General features: G+C 38.8%; 1 protein-coding gene across 1 annotated transcript in view; it reads left to right on the forward strand.

The window, feature by feature from the left end:
- FBN1 (fibrillin 1) overlaps nt 1–21,266 on the forward strand; it is a 261,212-nt gene that overhangs the window by 40,799 nt on the left and 199,147 nt on the right. Inside the window, exons 5-6 of the mRNA XM_081508461.1 lie at nt 7,872–7,967; nt 11,310–11,405. Coding sequence (XP_081364587.1) covers nt 7,872–7,967; nt 11,310–11,405 — 192 coding nt within the window. The remainder of the gene's footprint in view (nt 1–7,871; nt 7,968–11,309; nt 11,406–21,266) is intronic.

The raw sequence follows: 21,266 nt of genomic DNA on the forward strand, positions 1-21,266 counted from the left end.
AATGTAAGGTACGTTTAGCCATTCACCCATCGAAAGATATCTGGGTTACTTCTATGTTTTTTGTTATTCAAACAAGGCTGCCATGAACATTTATGTACAGCTTTTTGTGTGAACATAAGTCTATTTCTTTGGGATAAATGCCCAGAAATGCAATTGCTGGGTTGTATGGTAGTTGCATATTTAGCTTTTCTAGAAACAGCTAGCTGTTTTTTGGAGTGGCTGTACCATTTTACATTCTCATCAGCCAAGTATGAGTGACCCAGTTTCTTTGCATTATCACCAGCTATCAAGGTTGCTGCTATTTTCAATTCTAGCTGTTCTGATGGGTATATGGTAATTACATCACTATAATTTTAATTTGCATATTTTCCTACTGGCTTATAATGTTTACCATTTTTTCCTGTGCTTATTTGTCACCTGCATATATCTTCTTGAGTGAACTATTGTCTCTTCACATCTTTTGCCTAGATTCTAATTGGATTCTTTACTATTTTAGTATTTTGAGAGTTTTTTGTATACTTTAAATCCTAGCGCTTCGTCAGCTATGTAATTTGCAGACATTTTCTCCCACTCTGTAGCTTGCCTTTTCCTCTTCTAACAGAGCAAAAGTTTTAAAATATGTTTGAGTCCAATTTATCAATTTTTTCTTTGATGGAAAATAATTATGCTTTTGGTCTCAAGTCTAGGAACTCTTTGCTGAGTCATAGATCCTGAAACTTTTCTCCAGCTTTTTCTAAATGTTACAGACATTTACATTGAGGTCTAGGTGTAGTTGATACCTGTGGATGTCTGATTCCTCCAACCCACTTATTGGGCTGGCCAAAAAGTTCGTTTGGGTTTTTCCATAGGATGTTTTTGGCCAACCTAATATTTCCAAAAAGGCTGTCCTTCATCAATAGAATTACTTTTTCAGTTTTGTCAAAAAATCAGTTGGGTATATTTGTATACATCTACTTCTGGGTTCTCTATTTTATTCCATTGATCTATTTGTCTGTCCTTTCTCCATTATCATACAGTCTTGATTACTGCAGCTTATGGTAAGTTTTGAAAATTGAGCAGACTAATTCCTCCCACTTAATTATTCTTTTTCAAAATTGTTATTCTAGTTCCTTTGCTTTTCCATATAAATTTTAGATTCATCTTGTCTGTATCTACAGAAAAATATTCTCTAGGATTTTGCTAGAACTGCTTTAAATCTCTATGTCAGTTTGGAAGTATTGACATCTTTACTGTTTAGAACCACTTTTAGTTTGGATAAAATTTTATCATTTTTAATTCATTTCAGTTTAGTTAGAATTTGGGGTACTTGTACTCCCAACTTGAATCCAAGCTTTAAGGGTGTAAGAAGCCCAGGGGAACAATTGTAGAGCGGTAGGTTAGCAAGTTTGAGCAAGTATGGTGCAATCATGTGCTGAAAGTGTAAGTATGAGGATACTCAGAGGATGGGAAGGTAGCACTGTAGCTGCTCTGGAAGAAGTGACCTTGGAAAGGTTTTTCAGGAAAGTGTGGGTTTTATATGAACAGAGAGAAGAGGCTGGTGGAATCTGCTCAGATTTGTCCATAGAAACAATTGAACTCTTTGCTTTCGAGTTAATCCTCTCTGGAAGTGCCTTTATCATATAAAGGCACTGCTATCATATAACTTGTCTTTCCCTGGATCTTTTTCAGCTTTGCTAGGTTTTTTGTTTTGTTTTGAGATAACTTAGTGAAGTTGCTCTACTAATTGATGTGTATTTAGGCATCACAGACTGTGCACTTAAAATGTCATTGCTATTATCTCTCCCAGTGAAAATCATTTTTGTCCTGCAGTGGCTCTGGCTGCCCCTATGGACTGTTTTCTCAGGTGTCGAGTCCAGAAGTTAGTCTAGCTGTTTGTCTTGTACTTTTCCAAGGGCTTAAATTAAAATCATATGTGGCCATACAGATGCTTATTTGCAAATGGCTCCCAGTGTTCTTTCTGCCCCTTGTGCCTGCCAAGATAATGGAAGGATTTTAGGATCATTCCCAACCTAATGCATCCCAAAGAAAATCATTACCTGAGGTAGTTAGACCTAAGCACCAGCCCTGCATCTCTGCTGTTCCAGTAGTGTGTTCACTTTGCTCTCTTTGGGCTGATTGTTATGAAGAATTAACTTGTGCTGGGCTATAACCTAAAGAAAGTTTCCTCTGCTCTTTCTGATGCCTGGCAAATGGAGGGCATTCAGTAAATATTTGTCGAATGACTGAAATGACTGACCTCTACTGGAACATACATAAAATTCATTTGGGACTCTATATAGATAAGGGTTAATGGCAACATTTTCTGTTAGTTCTAGGATGTTGAGCCTTACTTGAAACCCTTTGAGGCTTTCTGCCCATCTTGGAGGGGAAGTTCTCTTTGGAACTAAATGCATGTGGAAGCCATAGACCTGTGCACAGGCATTTGAATTCCCCTAGTATTTTCAGTTTCTGATAAAGTCTTAACACTGATTGAGTTTAGGAATATGTCCTAACTTGAGGTGTTTAGAGCATCCTATGAGTTCAAATGGAGCCCTTATTTTTCATTTGCCTTTTTCTAGAGAAATAGAACTTGGTCTCCTAATTGCCACATATTTGGAATTTTTTGTCACATTAGAGTAAATTTAGAATTTGCGTCAATGGCAGGACTCAATCACAAATAAAACCAGTCTGTATACTCTCTATAGTGAAACTTCATATCTAGTTCCTTTATTTCCCACAGAAATCCTCAATAAGTGCTCCTGCCATTAAGGAAATACTTTTTCTCCTAAAGGTCTAAGACTCACAAAGAATGCAAATTTGGTAAACATGTTTGTGGCAAAGCAGGTGATTAAAATCCTATTATCAATGGACATGAATTTGAGCAAACTCCAGGAGATAGTGGAGGGCAGAGGAGCCTGCCTGCTTACTACAGTCCATGGGGTCGTCAAGAATAAGACAGAACTTAGCAACTGAGCAACAACAGCAGTCTGTTGATGAGCTTGCTCCTCTGGCCTAAGGATACATGGTTCACTGGGTTATTTGGACCGTTGGACTAACCGTACCTTATTGTTTCACAACTCTGATCAAGGGCTTTTATTTTTTAAAGGAGAAAGAATACTTTATGCTGGAAAAAGTTTACCTGAAAGATAGGGTAGAAAAAAAGTATAAGAACGTATCGGGGAGGTTTTTATTATATTCCATTTAAATATAAACTTATCATTCTTTCTAGAAAGAAGAACTCATTCTGTTTTTCAATTTAAACAAGTCATGTAAAGTCACTGTTTAAACTACTGTTCGCTTTTTTATCTCAAAGTAGTTAAATGGCTTTGTTGCTCATGTGGGAATGGAAATTAGCTTTTGGCATGAACCACTTTAATTGAAATCAGTTTGTGGGTTGAGTTCCTTTGCTGCTTGACAGATGACATCATTTCCTGTGCTTTTCCCAATCCTCTCTGTTTTGCTAAGATAGGATGAAGCTAAGTTTAACTTCAGATTTTAAAGCAACTTACACCTTTTCCTGACCTACTTAGAATATTATCCAAGTTTTTCACCAAATCATTTCTTTTGTATACTTGTAAATAGTTTTTTAGTTTGAAAACACATTTTGGCCAAGACATTTTAATAGAACTGTAGGAGCCTAAAATAACTGTTTTAATCAGTTTCCTGGGTTGGTTGATTTCTATAACAATGTTCTGACAGAGAAGTTATTTCTGCTTTTATATATGGGGAAACAAAGATAAAAATATTTTTAATAGCAACCCACTCAGAACTATGTAAGTGCTTAGGATGCGATGGGCAACTTCACAGTCTCTGTGTTTGAGTATAGCTTGTGGTGTCATTATCATGGAGCACGAGTTAAATAAACAGAAATTAATTTGGCAGAGTTTTATACAGCACCTACAAGCAGGCAGGGAATGCTCTGAGCACTTACGGAGATATGATTAATAATCATGATGCTTCCCACTCCCAACCCTGTAATGCTTGATGTCTTTAAACAAATGGGCTACAGATAGGAGAAATAACTTAAAAATAGGTTTGGTTATAGAACTTCTCTGTGAAGAGAAGTATAAAGTACTCTGGACTCAGAAGACAGTTCATATCTAGTGGGGAAGGGAAGAGAGAATAGAAGTCAGAAAAGATCAAAGGAAAGAAGGGACATTTGCCTTGCATCTTGGAGACAGGATTTCAGGATTTGATAAGAACGTTGTGTAAGTTGTATGTTGGAGGTTGAGAGTTCAGGGCAAAGACAAAGAGATGGGTTAGAGAGGAGATTCCATGAAGAGACTAGCACATAGTACCAGGTATTGGGTACAGCACTTTGTAGGCACTCAGAAATATTTGTTGAGTGAATGAGTGACTGATAAAGAAGCCTGAGAACAAATTGCTGTTATTATTCAGTTGCCCAGTCATGTCTGACTCTTTGCAACATCATGGAATACAGCTTTCCAGGCCTCCCTGTCCCTCACCATTTCCTGGAGTTTGCCCAAATTCATGTTCTTTGCATCAGTGATGCTGTCCAGCCATCTCATCATCTGATGCCCGCTTTTCTTTCTCTCCTCAATCATTCCCAGCATCAGGGACTTTTCCACTGAGTCGTCTGTTCACATCAGATGACCAAAATACTGGAGCTTCAGCTTCAACATCAGTCCTTCCAGTGAATATTCAGGGTTGATCTCTCTTAAGATCGACTGGTTTGATATCCTTGCTGTCCATGGGACTTTCAGGAGTACTTCCCCGGTGGCTCAGATGGTAAAGCATCTGCCTACAATGCGTGAGATCTGGGTTCGATCCCTGGGTCAGGAAGATCCTCTGGAGAAGGAAATGGCAATCCACTGCAGTACTCTTTCCTGGAAAATCCCATGGATGGAGGAGCGTGGTGGGCTACAGTCCATGGGGATCGCAAAGAGTCGGACATGACTGAGCGACTTCACTCTCACTTTCTGAGCATTGCAGTTAGAAGGCATCAATTCTTTGGTGTTCTGCCTTCTTTATGGTCCAGCTCTCATAACAGTACATGACCACTGGGAGGACCATAGCCTTGACTATATGGACCTTTGTCGGCAGAGTAATGTCTCTGCTTTTCAGCACACTGTCTTTCAGCACACATTGCTTTCCTGCCAAGAAGCAACCATCCTGATTTCATCATGGCAGTCACCGTCCGCAGTGATTTTGGAGCCTAAGAAGAGGAAATCTGTCACTACTTCCACCTTTTCCCCTTCTATTTGTCATGCAGTAAGGGGGCTGGATGCCATGATCTTAGTTTTTTTTAATATTTAGTCTTAAGCTGGCTCTTTCACTCTCCTCCTTCACCCTCATCAAGAGGCTCTTTAGTTCCTCTTCACTTTCTGCCATTAAAGTGGCATCATCCACATATCTGAGGTTGTTGATATTTCTCCCGCCTGTCTTGATTCCAGCTTGTAACTCATCCAGCCTGGCATTTCTCATCATATGCTCATCATATAGTTTAAACAAACAGGACAACAGACAGCTCTGTCACACTTTTTTCTTGATTTTGAACCAGTCAGTTATTCTATACAGGGTTCTAACTGTTGCTTCTTGACCCACATACAGGTTTCTCAGGAGATGGGTAGGTGATCTGGTATTCCCGTTCTCTCTAAGAGCTTTCCACAGTTTGTCATGATCCACACAATCAAAGGCTTTAGCGTAGTCAATGAAACAGAGATAGATGTTTTTCTGAAATCCCCTTGCTTTCTCTATAATCCAGCAAATGGTACAATTGATCTCTAGTGCCTCTTCCTTTCCTAAACTCAGCTTGGACTTTTGGAAGTTCTTGGTTTGCATAATGCTGAATGAAGCCTAGCATGCAAGATTTTAAGTATGACCTTACTAGCATGGGAGATGAGTACAACTGTCTGGTAGTTAGCACATTCTTTGGTACTACCCTTCTTGGGGATTGGGATGAGGGATGACCTTTTCCAGTTGTGTGGCCACTGCTGGGTCTTCCAGATTTGCTGACATAATGAATGCAAAACCTTGATGACATCATCGTTTAGAGATTTGAATAGTTCTCCTGGAATTTCATCACATCCACTAGCTTTATTAACAGTGGTGCTTCTTAAGGTCCACTTGACTTCACATTCCAGAATATCTGACTCTGGGTGACTAACCACACCATTGTAGTAATCTGGTTCATTAAGATCTTTTTAAATATAGTTCTTCCATGTATTGTTTCCATCTTTTCTTGATCTCTTCAGCATCTACTAGGTCTCTACCATTTTTATCCTTTATTGTGTCCATCTTTGGGTGGGATAGTCCCTTGATTCCAATTTTCTTGAAAAGATCTCTAGTCTTTCCCCTTTAGTTGTTTTCTTCTATTATTAAGGCATTTTTCATTGAAGAAGGCCTTCTTGTCTCTTCTAGCTGTTTTTTTTGGAACTCTGCGTTTAATTGGAACATATTAGGAGTAGGCAAAGAAGCCCTGAAAGACCCGTACGACCATCCAGAAGAGGGCCTTGAATGCTGAGATGGAGGCAGTTCTTGGTACAGTAGAGATGGGTGCCTTTGATGATGTTTTAGGATGTACATGACATATTGTTGAAAAGGTACATCACTCTCACCTTACCTCTTTGGTACTCTGTGAGGGCATAGGGCATATTGGATTCTGGCACCTTCTTTTCCCTGTTGTGGTGCTGAGAGCTGGGTAGCTCTTTATAAAAATGGCCCTTTCTCCTGAAATCAGCAGCCTCTTTGTGATACTGAACTGAGCATCCTAGCTGAGTGTACTGAAGAAGGAGGCTGCTGGGAGGAGCCTCCTCTCTGCTCCTGGGAGAAGATGGAGGCCCAGTGCTCCACGAAGGCTAAGCATAAGAGCAACCCTAAGCAGCTGATTACTGCTCTTACACAGAGAAAGGGGTTCTCTTCTCTTTATGTGAAATTATTGAGGCTTTTTCTCCAGGAATTTATTCCCACAGGGCAGTGTAAGCCAAATTTCCATGCCCAATCCTGGCCTCCTTGTATAGGGATATGTCAACAATGATGAATGATTAATTCAATCAAGCCTTTAGTCTTCTCCAAGTAAGGTAGTTGATTGTTTCTAAAGGACTAAGGAACAGCCTGGGATTTGGAAAGTGTTATTAGAGTTCCTGAATTACTGAAATAGAGACAGCCTTGGCACTGAAGTAATCAAGGGCGCAAGCTGTGCTGTCAGTGTCTTTCCTGGATGTCTTTCCCTCTGGCCAGCTCTAGCATCTCATTGTCTCAGTCTAAGTCAGCCTGCTGCCTGGGGTCTTCCTGCCTTGGGTTTTGAAGCTCTCACACTTCTGTAAGTGACAATGTGATAAAGAGTGGATTTAAGACACTGCAGGTCTTAGATGGTTTAAGGTGACAGTTTAAAGAAGGTGCTCTTTCTGAGCCAAGTCCAGCTATCTTCATTATCATGCAGTCTTGTTATTAAGTGCCCTTGTAGGTCTTCTTTCCCCTCTTTCTGCTGCCTCCGAAATTTCTTTTAACACCATTTCTTGGAATTTGTCACTCTGAATGTCTTCTGCCCACCCACCTGGGACTCTGCAACTTTTAACAAGAAAAATATTGCCATTGTAATCTTATCTCGTCTGGTCCCTCCAGGCACTATTTTCCTTGTGTAAATTACAGAAATGACATTGAATGGTGAGTTCAGCTAAATTAGGGAAGTCATTGAGCATTCTTAAGGTCAGTATGAAAGATACAGTTACATTGCACTGTAAATGATTTTATGCACACAAAATATGACATATTTAGCATTGTCAATTAGGTTATTTCTGCATAAATATGTGATTATTGATAAACCATTTTATTTTCTCTTCAAATCACTACAAATCAACTTCTGTGAACTGTTGAGATCTATGTACTTAAATTGTGGGAATAAATCATTCCTTTTTTTCTTTCTTTTCAAGTCCAACATTGTAACATTCGCTGTATGAATGGAGGTAGCTGCAGTGATGATCATTGTCTGTGCCAGAAAGGATACATAGGGACTCACTGTGGACAACGTAAGTAAACTGTGTAGATATTAACCTACATTGACAAAGAGAATACATGGATAAGTGATGGTGGCTTTTCTTTGACTGCCTGAGATATGGCATTTTTACAGGTGCCCGGTGACTCTTACAGGTGAACAGATCACTTCCCCAACACACAGAATATCAAATCACTGATTAGAACCTTGGAACTGGGTTATTTGATTCATTTTACTTTCATTTACTTTCATCACCCTGCTTACCTCATTTCTGATTTGCAGTCACCACCCAAGGTGCAGAATTCTTGTTCATTCCACATGTATGTCTTGCATTTGGTTGCCCAACATCTCCCCCTGGATTTTCAAGAAGCATCCTCAATAATGTATTTCAAAACTCAACCTCGTCTTTCTCCCCAAACGTGTTCTTTTTCTTGATTAATGGTGTCTGCATCTCTCTAGTTTCCTAGTCTGGAGTCTGCTGTTATATTACTTCTCACACTGCTGGTCAGTGTGTTGGTTTATGCATAAACACTGTTTATTATGTGTCTACTGTGTATCAGTCCCTGTGCTTTGCAGAGATGAAAATTCCTCTAAAGAACTTATTTTTTATTATACTAAGAATACCCTGAAGAAAATTTGAAAAGCTTAAATACATAAAAAGTAAAAATTTCCACAATCCCACCTTTCCAGATGTTCTCTTCTAGTCTTTTAATGCATATTTGGTACATGAGCTCTCACTGTATGCATAATTTTTCATATAACTTTTTTACTTAATATTTTGTTAGGAGTTCCATTTTATTGAATGTTTTAAAAATATATTTTAATGGTTGCATAATAGTCCATTGTACAGAGGTTTTACTGTTTATTTATTGCATCCTTAATGATGAACATTTATTCATGTTGTTTCCAATTTTTGATCATGTGTATGTATTTGCTATGATGAATAATGCTATGATAATTTACTTAATACCCTCCTGACTATCTGTACACTGTGATATAAGTAAAAATGGGGATTTAATCTTTGACAGCCCCCAGCAATACTATGGAGGGAGAAGATGTAGGATAGCTTCCCAACCTAGGAGACCCTTTAGCTGAGTATTAAGGGGTGGGTAGGAGTTCTTTTATCAGATGTTGGGAGGTGGGCCTTTTAGGCAGCTGGCTCAGCATAAGCCAAAGCCCAGAACATGACTTAGCATGGAATGCCAGGCTTGGTATTGCTAGGACTTAAGTGCTGAGGGGAGTCATGGGAAGGGAGCTAAGGTCGGAATAAAAGTCATGGGCCAGGTTTGGAGAGCCTTTATGTATAACATGTTCTCATGCAAAATAGGACCAGGGAAGGGAAGTGAGAAAACAATAACCAGCAACATTCACCTATTGAGTTATTTACTCTGTTTACCATATGCTCGGCCCACATTTAGACTCTTTACATGTATTAACTCATTTGATATAACAACAGCACTTACAGGAGGAGGCCTTTATTATTAATACCTACATGAAATGAAGATGCTGGGGTACAGGGACTTCAGTAACTTGTCTAAAGGTATACAGGGAGTAATCAGCGGAGTTGGGATTTGAACCCACGCAGTCTAACTTCACAGCCCATGCTTTTAATGCTGTGAAATACTGGCCTTACACACTTCACTCACAACAGTTTACAATGAAGAAGATCTCTGTGGCCACACTGCAGGGGTTGAACTTGAGGGAGAAGGAACAGGAGGCAGGAAGACTAGTATTAAGGCTGTGGCTCCAGAGATGGTGGGATGGGGGTGGATTTAAGGGCATTTTCAGAAAGGGGATCAGAAGGAGCCACTGTCATCTTCCTGTTCCCTTTCATGCACCTGGAGGGAGCAGAGCCCAGTGTACAACAGGCACTCAGGTAACACCTGTAGATTTCAAAAATCTTTCCTAGACTTAAGTTTCCTAATCTGTAAACTGGGAGGGTTGGCTTAGGCAATCTCAAAATTTCTTTTCTGCTTAAAATCTCTGTATTATTACCTGACCATAAATTAAGAAGCAAATTAGAACAGTGGACATACATAAACTTCTCTAATTTTGTGATGATAAATGGACTACTGCCTTGACTTGTGGCTATAAGGGGTTGTCTCTGTCCAAGTACCCTGATCTCAATGGATGTCGAGATAGAATTAGATGCACGAGAGATTTATTAGGGAAAAGCCTAACCTTCAGACTATGATGCATGTCACACCCCTGTGCAAGGAGAGAGGGAAGGAAAGACTATCACAGTTGTGCAAAAGGAGCCTCAGACTGTAGTGTAACCTCCAAGAAAGCTTTGGTCAGGCTGATAGGGAATCCAGAATCAAGCCTGCCCATCACAATAGCGTCATGATGGGCAGAAATGTCCAGTCTCCACAACGCTTAGTTGCTGAGTGGTCCCCACCAGGTTGTTGGCATGAACATAGTAGCAGATCAGCCAACTAAGCTCCTCACAGTATGTTTTCTTGGAAGGAGATCTGAGTAGCTCAACTGCATGACTGCCACAGGGTATAGGAAAAGTGTATGGGGAATATATGAAGGGGGAAATTAATGTAAATGGAGGTGTTAGGGAAGCCTCTTGGAGGAGTGAGGTTTGAGCTGGGATTTGAAGGGTGGGTGGGACTGGCAAATTTGGCAGGGACAGCCTACCACCTGTGGATAAAGATGCCTAGGAAGAGGCTATGCTTGAGTGAGTTGCAGGAAGTTATACAGAGAAGAGTTATTCAGGGAATGAGCTTTCAAGTCTTATTTTAATGTTTTTCTTGACAAGTAAAATGTCCCTCCCTCAAGGATCTCTGGACTGATCTTACCAGTATTTTCCAGAGATTCTCTTGTTACACTCAATTGGGTCTTCATTATGGTACATAAATTACTGAGTGTCAGTATTTGTGTTTTGTCGTTGGCAGTTAGTAGTCATGTTTTGTTGTTGGCAGTTAATAGTGTTTTGTCATTGGCAGTTAATAGTGTGATTTAACATGCTGCATTTCTGTAAAGATGGCCAGTGTTTTCCCTCATAAAAACTGTCTGGAAATGAAACATAAATCATAAGCACAAGAATCAGCTTGTAAAATGCAGTTCTCATCAGGGGTGTCTTTTATAAACCACCATTGTAGATGCAGAACTGAAAAGCATTGCTCAGATGTTTTCCCATATGAAACTGCCAACATTAACACAGGCATATACTCACCTATTCCAGGTAGTTTTACCTGAGTTGACTGAGGGATATCCAGGAAACTGGAACTGTACAATAAATGTTTAAAACAAATACCACAGTGACTATTTAGATTTTTTTTTATTGTCATCCTTTCAGGGGACAGTCAGTGTTACTTTATTAGCATCTACTCAGGTGAAGTTTCTCAGCTTCTCTCTCCTTATTTTACAGCTGTCTGTGAAAGTGGCTGTCTTAACGGAGGCAGGTGCGTGGCCCCAAATCGATGTGCATGCACTTACGGCTTTACTGGACCCCAGTGTGAAAGAGGTAATTTTTAAAAATATTTTGGCGTAAAGATGTTCTGGTGGCTAAATCTATGATTGATTTCAACATGCATTTGGCTTCTTGCAGCTGCTTCATGCATTTTGCTGAGCTTTGATGAGGTTTCCGAATTGTCATTGGGAAGGTTCCTAGGATGATACGACAATGGCCCCAAGCCTCTACATGTTATTCAGTAATTCTTGTCAGTGGACTGCAGGACTCAATAGTGAGCGTATGCATAAGTACCAGTTGGCATCAAGATAAAAAGAAGAAAATTTTCCATAGAGTAAGGATTGAGCTCATTATTATCCTAGTAAGTTAGGGAAGTGGCTCCAAACAAAACAACTGTGTGGAAATGGGAAACATTCAGAATGAAACAAAAATTACACCTAAAGATCTCTTAGGACCTATTGGCTATAGTGGCATACAAGCTTAGCATTCAAAGTTCACTAGAAATATTAATTGCTGAGAAACTGTGCTTTCACAGCTGTGATTTATTCAGTACTCATTGTGGCTCATTGACGTTGTATATATTCATCCTCACTTTGCCATGTGAGATGATCAAGGCTCTTGGTGGTCAAGGAAGCTGCCTAAGGTCAGACACATACTAAGCAGCTTTAATTTGAATGTGGCTTTTCTGTTGTCAAGTATACTGCTGCTCATAATTGAAAAAGATTTCTACCTGCTTTGCCTACCTATCCATGCAAACATGACATTGAGATATATGTAGATGTGCAGTCCCCTAACTTTTGCTTTGTTGATCATCTTTCTCTACCTTGATAGGCATGTTCTCATCATTCCTAGTTTTAGAATGAAGGTTGAGGAGATTCATTTCATACCAAATGGCGAAAATACTCTTGAAAAATACCCTGTGAAAAATATTCATGAACATTTTTTTAAACTGCAATCATCACTTTTCTCCAAAGTTGTATAAAGATCATTTTATTCTAAGATGGAAAGCAAAGATTCGGTGGCAAGTGTTGACTATGTGTTATTTAAAAACAAAGAGTAGAGGGTGGTATGTGAGAAATTGTTTTCTATTTCCATTTTTACGAGTTTGTCTAAATTCAGCTCTTAGCTGATGAAGTAGCAATTCCTGTTGTAGCAAGTAACTCTACTATTACTGGATAAATTATATTGAATTTCTGTTCACAAGGCTACCACATGGTACAGATATGTGAGGCACTGTAAACTCTTGGCCGTTCCATTGTACTTGGCATCATTTTGAAGTCCCTCTTTAAAACTGCTTCTTTTTTTACAATTTGATGTATTTTTATTGACTTGAAGCTAATGTATAGCTAATAGTCTTGAGAGTAACAAAGACAACTGTTTTGATTAGGTAGTATCATTCTGTGGCCTTATTATTTTACTCAGTGACAATGATATATGATTTAAATTGTTGAGATTAAAACTTCTTAACATGTAACATGAGCAATGTGTGAAAATAATTCAACAAGTGATAAAAGTAGACTTAATTTGTTTTAGAAAAATCACTGATAGAATAAAGTTACAGGGCATTTTACCTCTAGGAATTTGCGGCAAAGAATACTGATACCCATAGTTATAGATATTGATAACACAGTCTAAAAATGTTTGACCAACTACAGTTATTTCTTTGACCAAGATTAAGAAATGATGTGAATGGATTAAGTTGCTAAACTATTCATGAAAACTGGCAGATTTACTTAGGGATATCTCCAAATTTTGGCATGTCTTTAACTGCTCTCCTCCATGATAAAGGTATCCTAAAATTTGCACTTAGGTATAAATACATGTTGGCCCCATAAAATCTTCACAGTGGTCATCTAAATCAAATTGATCCTTGAATGACAGATTTTCAGGCATTTGTGGTTGTGGAGAATGGGGAGGAAGAAGGCTCTCTTTAATCATTGCTGTTGTTGTTGTTCAGTAACTCAGTCATGTCTGACACTTTGCAACTCCATGGGCTGCAGCACACCAGGCCTCCCTGTCCTTCACCATTTCCTGGAGCGTACTCAAACTCATGTCCATTGAGTTGGTGATGCCATCTAACCATCTCATCCTCTATTGTCGTCTTCTTCTCCTGCCTTCAATCTTGCCCAGAATCAGGGTCTTTTCTAATGAGTCAACTCTTCGCATCAGGTGGCCAAAGTATTGGAGCTTCAGTTTCAACATCAGTCCTTCCAATGAACATCCAGGACTGATTTCCTTTAGGATGGACTGGTTTGATCTCCTTGCAGTCCAAGGGACTCTCAAGAGTCTTCTCCAGCACCACAGTTCAAAAGCACCAATTCTTTGGTGCTCAGCCTTCTTTATAGTCCAACTCTCACATCCATACATGACTACTGGAAAAACCAAAGCTTTGACTAGACAGACCTTTGTTAGCAAAGAAATGTCTCAGCTTTTTAATATGCTGTCTAGGTTGGTCATACCTTTTCTTCCAAGGAGCAAGTGTCTTTAAATTTCATGGCTGCAATCACCATCTGCAGTGATTTTGGAGCCCAAGAAAATAAAATCTCTCACTGTTTCTATTGTTTCCCCATCTATTTGCCACAAAGTTATGGGACCGGATGCCATGATCTTAGTTTTCTGAATGTTGAGTTTGAAGCCAACTTTTTCACTCTCCTCTTTCACCTTCATCAAGATACTCATTACCGTTTGCCTGTTTCACCCGTGTCTAGTCTCAAACCTTCAAAGGGAGAAGGAAAAATATGAGGGTAATTTCCCTCACCACGTGGGAGAGTGGAGTTTCTTTGATTCCAGGATTATATTTACATTTATAGTCTTCACTGTTTCCTGTTCTTGTGGAAGTCATCTACTTACTTGTCTAAAGAATTAGAGGCAATATATCCTTTTATTCAAGTTAATGCTTGTGATTTCAAGAGTGACTAATAAAAATGTCGGACTGAGTCAGCACAAATCCATCCTGAAGCATAGGAAGGTATTCAGTGTTACTTCTGATGGTGGGTCAGTGTACTTGTTAAGTTGTGTAACTACTTAAGCTAGTTCCATTATGTTTTAATTGGAATATGGCTCTTTACTTTAAAAATGAACTTCCAGGAAGTCTTTACTGATTTCCTTTCCTTATTCCTGGAGACTGAGCCCAGGTCTGCTTCTGCATTCTCCCTGAGCTCACTCTCCACACCTCTTTTGATAGCACTAACCACATTGTATTGAAATAGCTCATTTCCACATCCCTCTCCCTCACTAGATTATAACCTCTTCAGCAGCAACTGTGGTTTCATTATCTCTTAGATTTCCAAACCAAACTCAGTGCCTGATGCGTAGTGTATGGCCAGTAAATGTTGAACTGAAATTATTTTGAAGCACCAGAAAACCACCTGGAGATATGCTTATCAGATAGTGAACAAGTATCCCCTGAAAAAAATTGCTTCTTGCCTACTTGTGGTCAATCCTAGTATTTTTCATTGGTTTCATTTTAAGCAGAGCTAACAGTGCTGATGCCTAATTGAATTTGGCCCCATCTTTCAGCAGTTTGGTCTTTCAGGGTCAAATGACTGTCATTTTTAAGTTGGGAAAGATGCAGAAAAGAAGATATGTTTTGACCTAAGCCAGGTGACAATAAACAAATATTGTCTTATCATGATGTAATACACAGGGAAGGTGACATTTCTAATGTCAGTTACAAGCACGTCTCAGGATAAGCATCTTCGTTCTGGGAGAGCTTGGAACTTTATCTGCAACTACTTCAGAGAGTTGAAGATAACTCTTCAACTTATATTGAAGATATATTCGCTATCTAGATGTAGAATATTTTTGAGGGATGATACTGGCAGGATTTAGATCACTTTAAGCCAGTAAGTGAATCTTAAGAATCCATGAACATACTGTTTTGGTTTGTAATGGAGACAAGCAGTGGATCCATCCTTGGATTACGAGTCATAACATTCATTCAACCAATGCAGTCAGACTATGAAGCAAAATTTGTCTCACTTGTAGCTTTAAGCCTGTAAAGTGAATATTTTTTATAAGAAATTTTTTGCCAGTCAGTCTTACTGGGCAGGTGACAGTGATACTATTGCTTGTCTACATTCAGAGGAAGAAAAGTAGAGGCCTGTGACTTGTTTGACCTGTAATGTTTATATTTTAAAAACTGAATTAGAGTAGCTTTATTTATAGTCTCCAGTTTGCCACAGTCCCTACCACTCCCTATTGTCATACATCCTGATTACTTTGTTCATTTAGCTTACCTTTCAGCCCCTGTGGGCATTTGAGTTTGCTACCTTCTACTACATTCAGTATCAAAGGTTGCATCTCTTTATGTTTTCTTTCACACCCCAAGTTTCTTTCATTATTCTTCCTCTTACATATTTTTTTCTGTAAATTCACATTTATGATTTTCCTGATTGCCCCTCTGCCTCATTCTTGCCTTCTCTCTGCTTGGGTCTTGAGCAACCAATAAAACTTATCATTGCCTAAGCTCAGTGGTACAATATGTTCACGTTTGTTATTAGAATACTGAAATGAGGTCAGTGCCTGTTTTGGCAAAGACAACATAAGCTGGTTGTGTATTGCCATAGTTACTGCCAACAAGACTTTTGGAATCACACTTTCTCTTGCCCTCTCGTCTCAGAATGCAGGCTGTTTAAAATCTTATTAAATGCTCGTCTAGTAAATCCAGTAAATCAAGTAAGTGGATGAGACTTCTCAAGGTAATGAAAAAAGAGAGAAGAGTGTTGGAGATAGACCTGAACTTGGAGATGGGGCAGGGTTAATGATGAACAAGCCCAAGGAAGAAGAGAACAAAACATAGACAGAGAAAACACGAGGAGAACCAGGAGAAACAACAGAGCACTGAGCCAAAGAAACCACACACAAGGAGGACTTCAAGAAATAGAACAGACTTTTCAGGTCTAACACTCGACTCTGGTGATTTGCAACAACCTTATGAGAAAGGTCCTAAGATGAGTCCCATTTTCTAGAGGAGCAAACAGAGGCAAAGGGAGGTCAAAGAGCTTGCCCAGGGTCAGATAGCTTGTAAGTGATACAGTCAAAAGCTAAACCCAGTTAAGTCTGGCTCATAAGCCTATGTACATAACCACTGTGCCATGTGTGGATTTTACTTGGGAAGAAGTCATTAGTAAGCACAGAAAATTTTCTGAGAAATTATAAGTAGAAATCTAGAATTAAAGAGTTTTAGAGTGAAAGTTATAGATTAGGTGGGGGAAAAAGCCCTTCAAGAAATTTGGCTAGGTAGGTAGTTTTCCTCTCTGGAGGGAGAGTTGAGCTAAGTTGCTTTTAAATCATTTTAAAAGCCAAGAGAAAGGAGTCTTGAGTATTGCTTGGGTGTGTGTAATGCAGGGTTTGGGGCTATTTCTCTGTTTGATTGATTTTGATGTTTTAAATATAATAATCCATTCTTGGAGAGAAGATGATTCCTGTCTGTTTGCAGGACATATAAATTGAGTCCAAATGACTGAACCAACATTCTTAAATGTAGACATAGAAAATGAATATTGTCATTTAGTGCAGTTACCATGGAAGGTTATATAGTTTTCCTACAGTATTACAAAGTTTAAGCCATATTCGGAAACTCTTTTTTGGAATTTCCTTTACAGAGTCAGCAGTTCATTCAAATGAGTATGTGACCATTTTTTTTTACTTCTTTATGAGACTCATTTTAGTTTTTAGCCTAAAATAGTGTCAGCTCTAGTGACGACAGTCAATAGTTAAACACATTAGGTATTTGGTGTTGAAAATTGACTGATTAAAAAGCAGTGAAAAGAATTACCTTGCATGATTCTTAAAGCATATGGAATTAGATCAATATTTTAATGTCAAACTACTTTATGTGAGCCAGAGTATGAAGCCTTTTGGAAGCATAAATTCTAATAATAAGAAGTTTTCTTTCATTACTCCATCTAGAGGTCTTCATTATATATTGTCTGAATGTAAGCATGGACAAGAATTCTTCAAAATCTTGAATCATTTGTTCAATGCTAATTTCCTACCCAAGTCCAAACTGTGAAGACAGTACTTGGATTTTTGCCAAATCAAGAAGGTCTGTTGGCTGTTCTGCTGTCTAATAGTAGAAAATGTATATTAATTTTACTGAACCGATAGCCTTAAGAAAAAGGAACAGTGGGGGTCAAATATAGAGTAGAATAAGAATGAAAGAATGGCAATACTTCATAGTCCATCAGAGAAGCATGGCAATGGAAGGTGAACTAAGTCTGGGCATCATACTTGCTCTTTTAAAGGATTATAGATTTAGTGGAGCCAGAAAAGGCATTTAGTTTTTGTTTTTCTCCAGTAATTGAAGAATAGAATGGAGGATAGGTAGGTTGGTGGTAATTCTCCTTCATTCTCTTATGCACGGTTGATATATGAGAAACTCTGTTGTTTTCATAACTTAGTTTCTCTAGATGATTCACAGATGATGATTTTGAATGGGGATCTTTTTTAATGCTTCATTGAACAAAATTCAAAAAAGTATCCTGAAAGTAGTTGATTAGCCTTTATTTGTTAAGCCAGAAAAGTAATGTCTACAATATGTCTAATGAACGGGAAAGACTAATATATAGTGATCCAGATACATAATAACCAAGTGGTGCATTTCAGAGGCATTTGCCTCTTTAAAAGAAAGTAGAATCATGACCTCAGAGAGTTGTCTAGATAGCATCATGGAATCAAGACCTGATTTTCTTATGCTTTTTTTCACCGAAGTTTTTCTAGAAGGTATTGATGAAATGTTGATTCTTTTCCACTCCCACCCCACCCCCAACCTCATTTGGAAGTAAGTTTTACAGAGCTGCATTTATGATACTAATTTTACATAATTTTACACTTTCAGTCAGTTCAGTCGCTCAGTCGTGTCCAACTGTTTGCGACACCATGAACTGCAGCATGCCAGGCTTCCCTGTCCATCACCAACTCCCAGAGCTTGTTCAAACTCATGTCCATCGAGTTGGTGATGCCATCCAAACATCTCATCCTCTGTCGCCCCTTCTCCCCCTGCCTTCAGTCTTGCCCAGCATCAGGGTCTTTTCCAGTAGGTTAGTTCTTCACATCAGGTGGCTGAAGTATTGGAGCTTCAGCTTCAGCATCAGTCCTTCCAATGAATATTCAGGACTGATTTCCTTTAGGATTGACTGGTTGGATCTCCTTGCTGTCCAAGGGACTCTCAAGAGTCTTCTCCAACACCACAGTTCAAAAGAATCAGTTCTTTAGCGCTCAGCTTTCTTTATGGTCCAACTCTCATATCCATACATGACTACTGGAAAAGCCATAGCTTTGACTAGATAGACCTTTGTTGGCAAAGTAATGTCTCTGCTTTTTAATATGTTGTCTAGGTTGGTCATAGCTTTTCCTCCAAGGAGCAAGCATCTTTTAATCTCATGGCTGCAGTCACCATCTGCAGTGATTTTGGAGCCCAAGAAAATAAAGTCTGTCATGGTTTCCATCACTTCCCTATTTATTTGCCATGAAGTGATGGGACTGGAGACTGTGATCTTAGTTTTTCAAATGTTGAGTTTTAAGCCAGCTTTTTCACTCTCTTCTTTCACTTTAATCAAGAACTCTTCAGTACCTCTTCGCTTTCTTCCGTAAGGGTGATGTCATCTGCATACCTGAGGTTATTGATATTTCTCCTGGCAGTCTTGATTCCAGCTTGTGCTTCATCCAGCCTGGCATTTCGCATGATGTCCTCTGCATATGAGTTAAATAAGCACGGTGACAATAGACAGCCTTGACATACTCCTTTCCCAATTTGGAACTAGTCCGTTGAATTTTACACTTTAGGCGGCTATTATTAAAGTTCCCAGAGTATATGCCATAGGCTGATTCCTATTCTCAAAGTGTCTTTGGAGAGCAGAGCTCTGTGAACTCTGCTTGTTTTCTTTTCTCTATAAAGGTAACAAGTAACAAGAAGACCTCTGCAAGCCTAGCTTTTGGTATTTAGTCTTAATGGAAAGTAAATACTAATGTGTAGATAGCAAAGGCAGAATGTGTTTAATGTAACTATGCATCTGAAAGTGGTATTGCAATCTTTGGCAGTTGGTGGCTCATTGAATAAACTTGATTTTCCTAGAATAGTTTCAGGAAATACATCTGTTGACATAGATATTCAGTTTCCTTGGTTGAGGAATTGTGTGCACATAGGAAACATATGCTACCATACCATGCACACACTTGGTATGACCAACAGGACTGGTGGGGTGCAATCATAAAGCAGTTTAATTTTTGTTTCCCATGCACTGTCCCTTTCAGTCCACTTAGTGGTTAGTTTTCTCCTCACTGGGGGTTTAAATCTTCTGGTCCTTTTCAGACTTTCTCCCCGGCGGGTCTCTCACATGAGCAAGGGCATATATGTTATTCTTTTTTAAAAAAAATTATTGAAGTATATTTGATTTATAATGTGTTAATTTCATCTGTACAGCAGTGTGACTCAGTTACACACACACACAGAGTGAAAGTGTGTGTGTGTGTGTGTGTGTGTGTGTGTATATATATATATTTTTTCATATTCTTTTCCATTATGATTTGTCACAGGATGTTTGAATATAGTTCCCTGTGCTAGGTAGGACCTTGTTTATCCATACTATACATAATAGTTTGCTTCTGCTAATCCCAAACTCCCATTCCTCCCCTCCCTTATCCCCTTTCCCTTGGCAACCACCCGTCTGAGTCTGTTTTTCGTTCATAGCTATGTTGATTTCTTTTGTATTTTAGATTCCACATACGGCCTCTATGTTCTGAACCTAGAGCATCCACTGGTGCCTCCAGCCATTTGAGGCCTCTTTGCTGCTCCAGGCAAGCCCTTTGAGAAAGATCTAAGCTCACTTCACATCAGCTTTCTCCTGCACTGGGCCACAACTAGTTATTAGGAAACATCATGCACTTTTTTTTTTTTTTTGCCACAATAAATTGCCAGAGTCAAACTAACTTTGGCATGGTAACAGCCATTCCTGTGAACCATGTCCGAGTATCTGGCCAGCCAGTTTCCAGGCGTTAGACAGTCCATGGTCCACAGTATCCTCCAACTTGTTGTGCATGCATGTCATACATCATGCAGTCTGTGCAGTCTCCTGTGAAGTGAGTTTTTATCAGTTAATAGCTACATTTAATATTTGGACCACTTTTCTGTTTTTGGATGCTCAAAATACTAGAGCAGCACTGACTAATAGAAATATAATGCAAGCCACATGTGTAATTTTAACTTTTCTAGTAACCACCTGAAAAAGTAAAGGGAAATGGGTAAAATTAATTTTAATATTTTAATTAGCCCAATATATCCAAACATTTTATTTTAATAGGTACTCAGTATTAAAAATTATGAGATATCTAGCATTCTTTTTTCCATACTAAATCTTTGAACTCTAATGTTTATATTATGCCACATCTCAGTTGAGGTCAGCTAATAGCCACATGTGACTAGTGGCTACCATATTGGATAGCATAGCTCTAGAGCTTTGTTTCTGGTAATACATATCATCACTTCACCTAAGTCTCTATTAGGTCTCCAGTTTTCTTTCTTCCTGTTGCTGTTTTTCAACTCTTAAGAAAGCAGCATCTTAGAGAATCACAGCCTGGGTTGACATGTAAAAGTAAATTAAAATTACTTTTGAAAAATTAAAAAAAAAAAAAACACCGAGTTAGGGACCTCAGATCAGAGTCCAATTTTTCAGTGGAGTTTTGTTCAAGTATAAGTGGTAAATCAAATCTCTTGTAGTCATGTCAATTAGATATAACAGTGATAAGAAATATTTCATAAATGCTCAGCCCTCAGCTAGGTACTGCAATGGAATCAGAAGGGAAGTATATGGCTCTTGTCATCAGGGACTTAAAATAATTTTTTGGAAAGATAGAAATGCAGATATGAGAGTTAAAAAACCAAGCAGAGCAAAGATTTAATTAGACAGAGTAGAT

Source organism: Giraffa tippelskirchi, chromosome 7 (assembly GCF_054371585.1).
Source record: "Giraffa tippelskirchi isolate mGirTip1 chromosome 7, T2T-mGirTip1v1.2.pri, whole genome shotgun sequence".
NCBI classification, from domain to species: domain Eukaryota; kingdom Metazoa; phylum Chordata; class Mammalia; order Artiodactyla; family Giraffidae; genus Giraffa; species Giraffa tippelskirchi.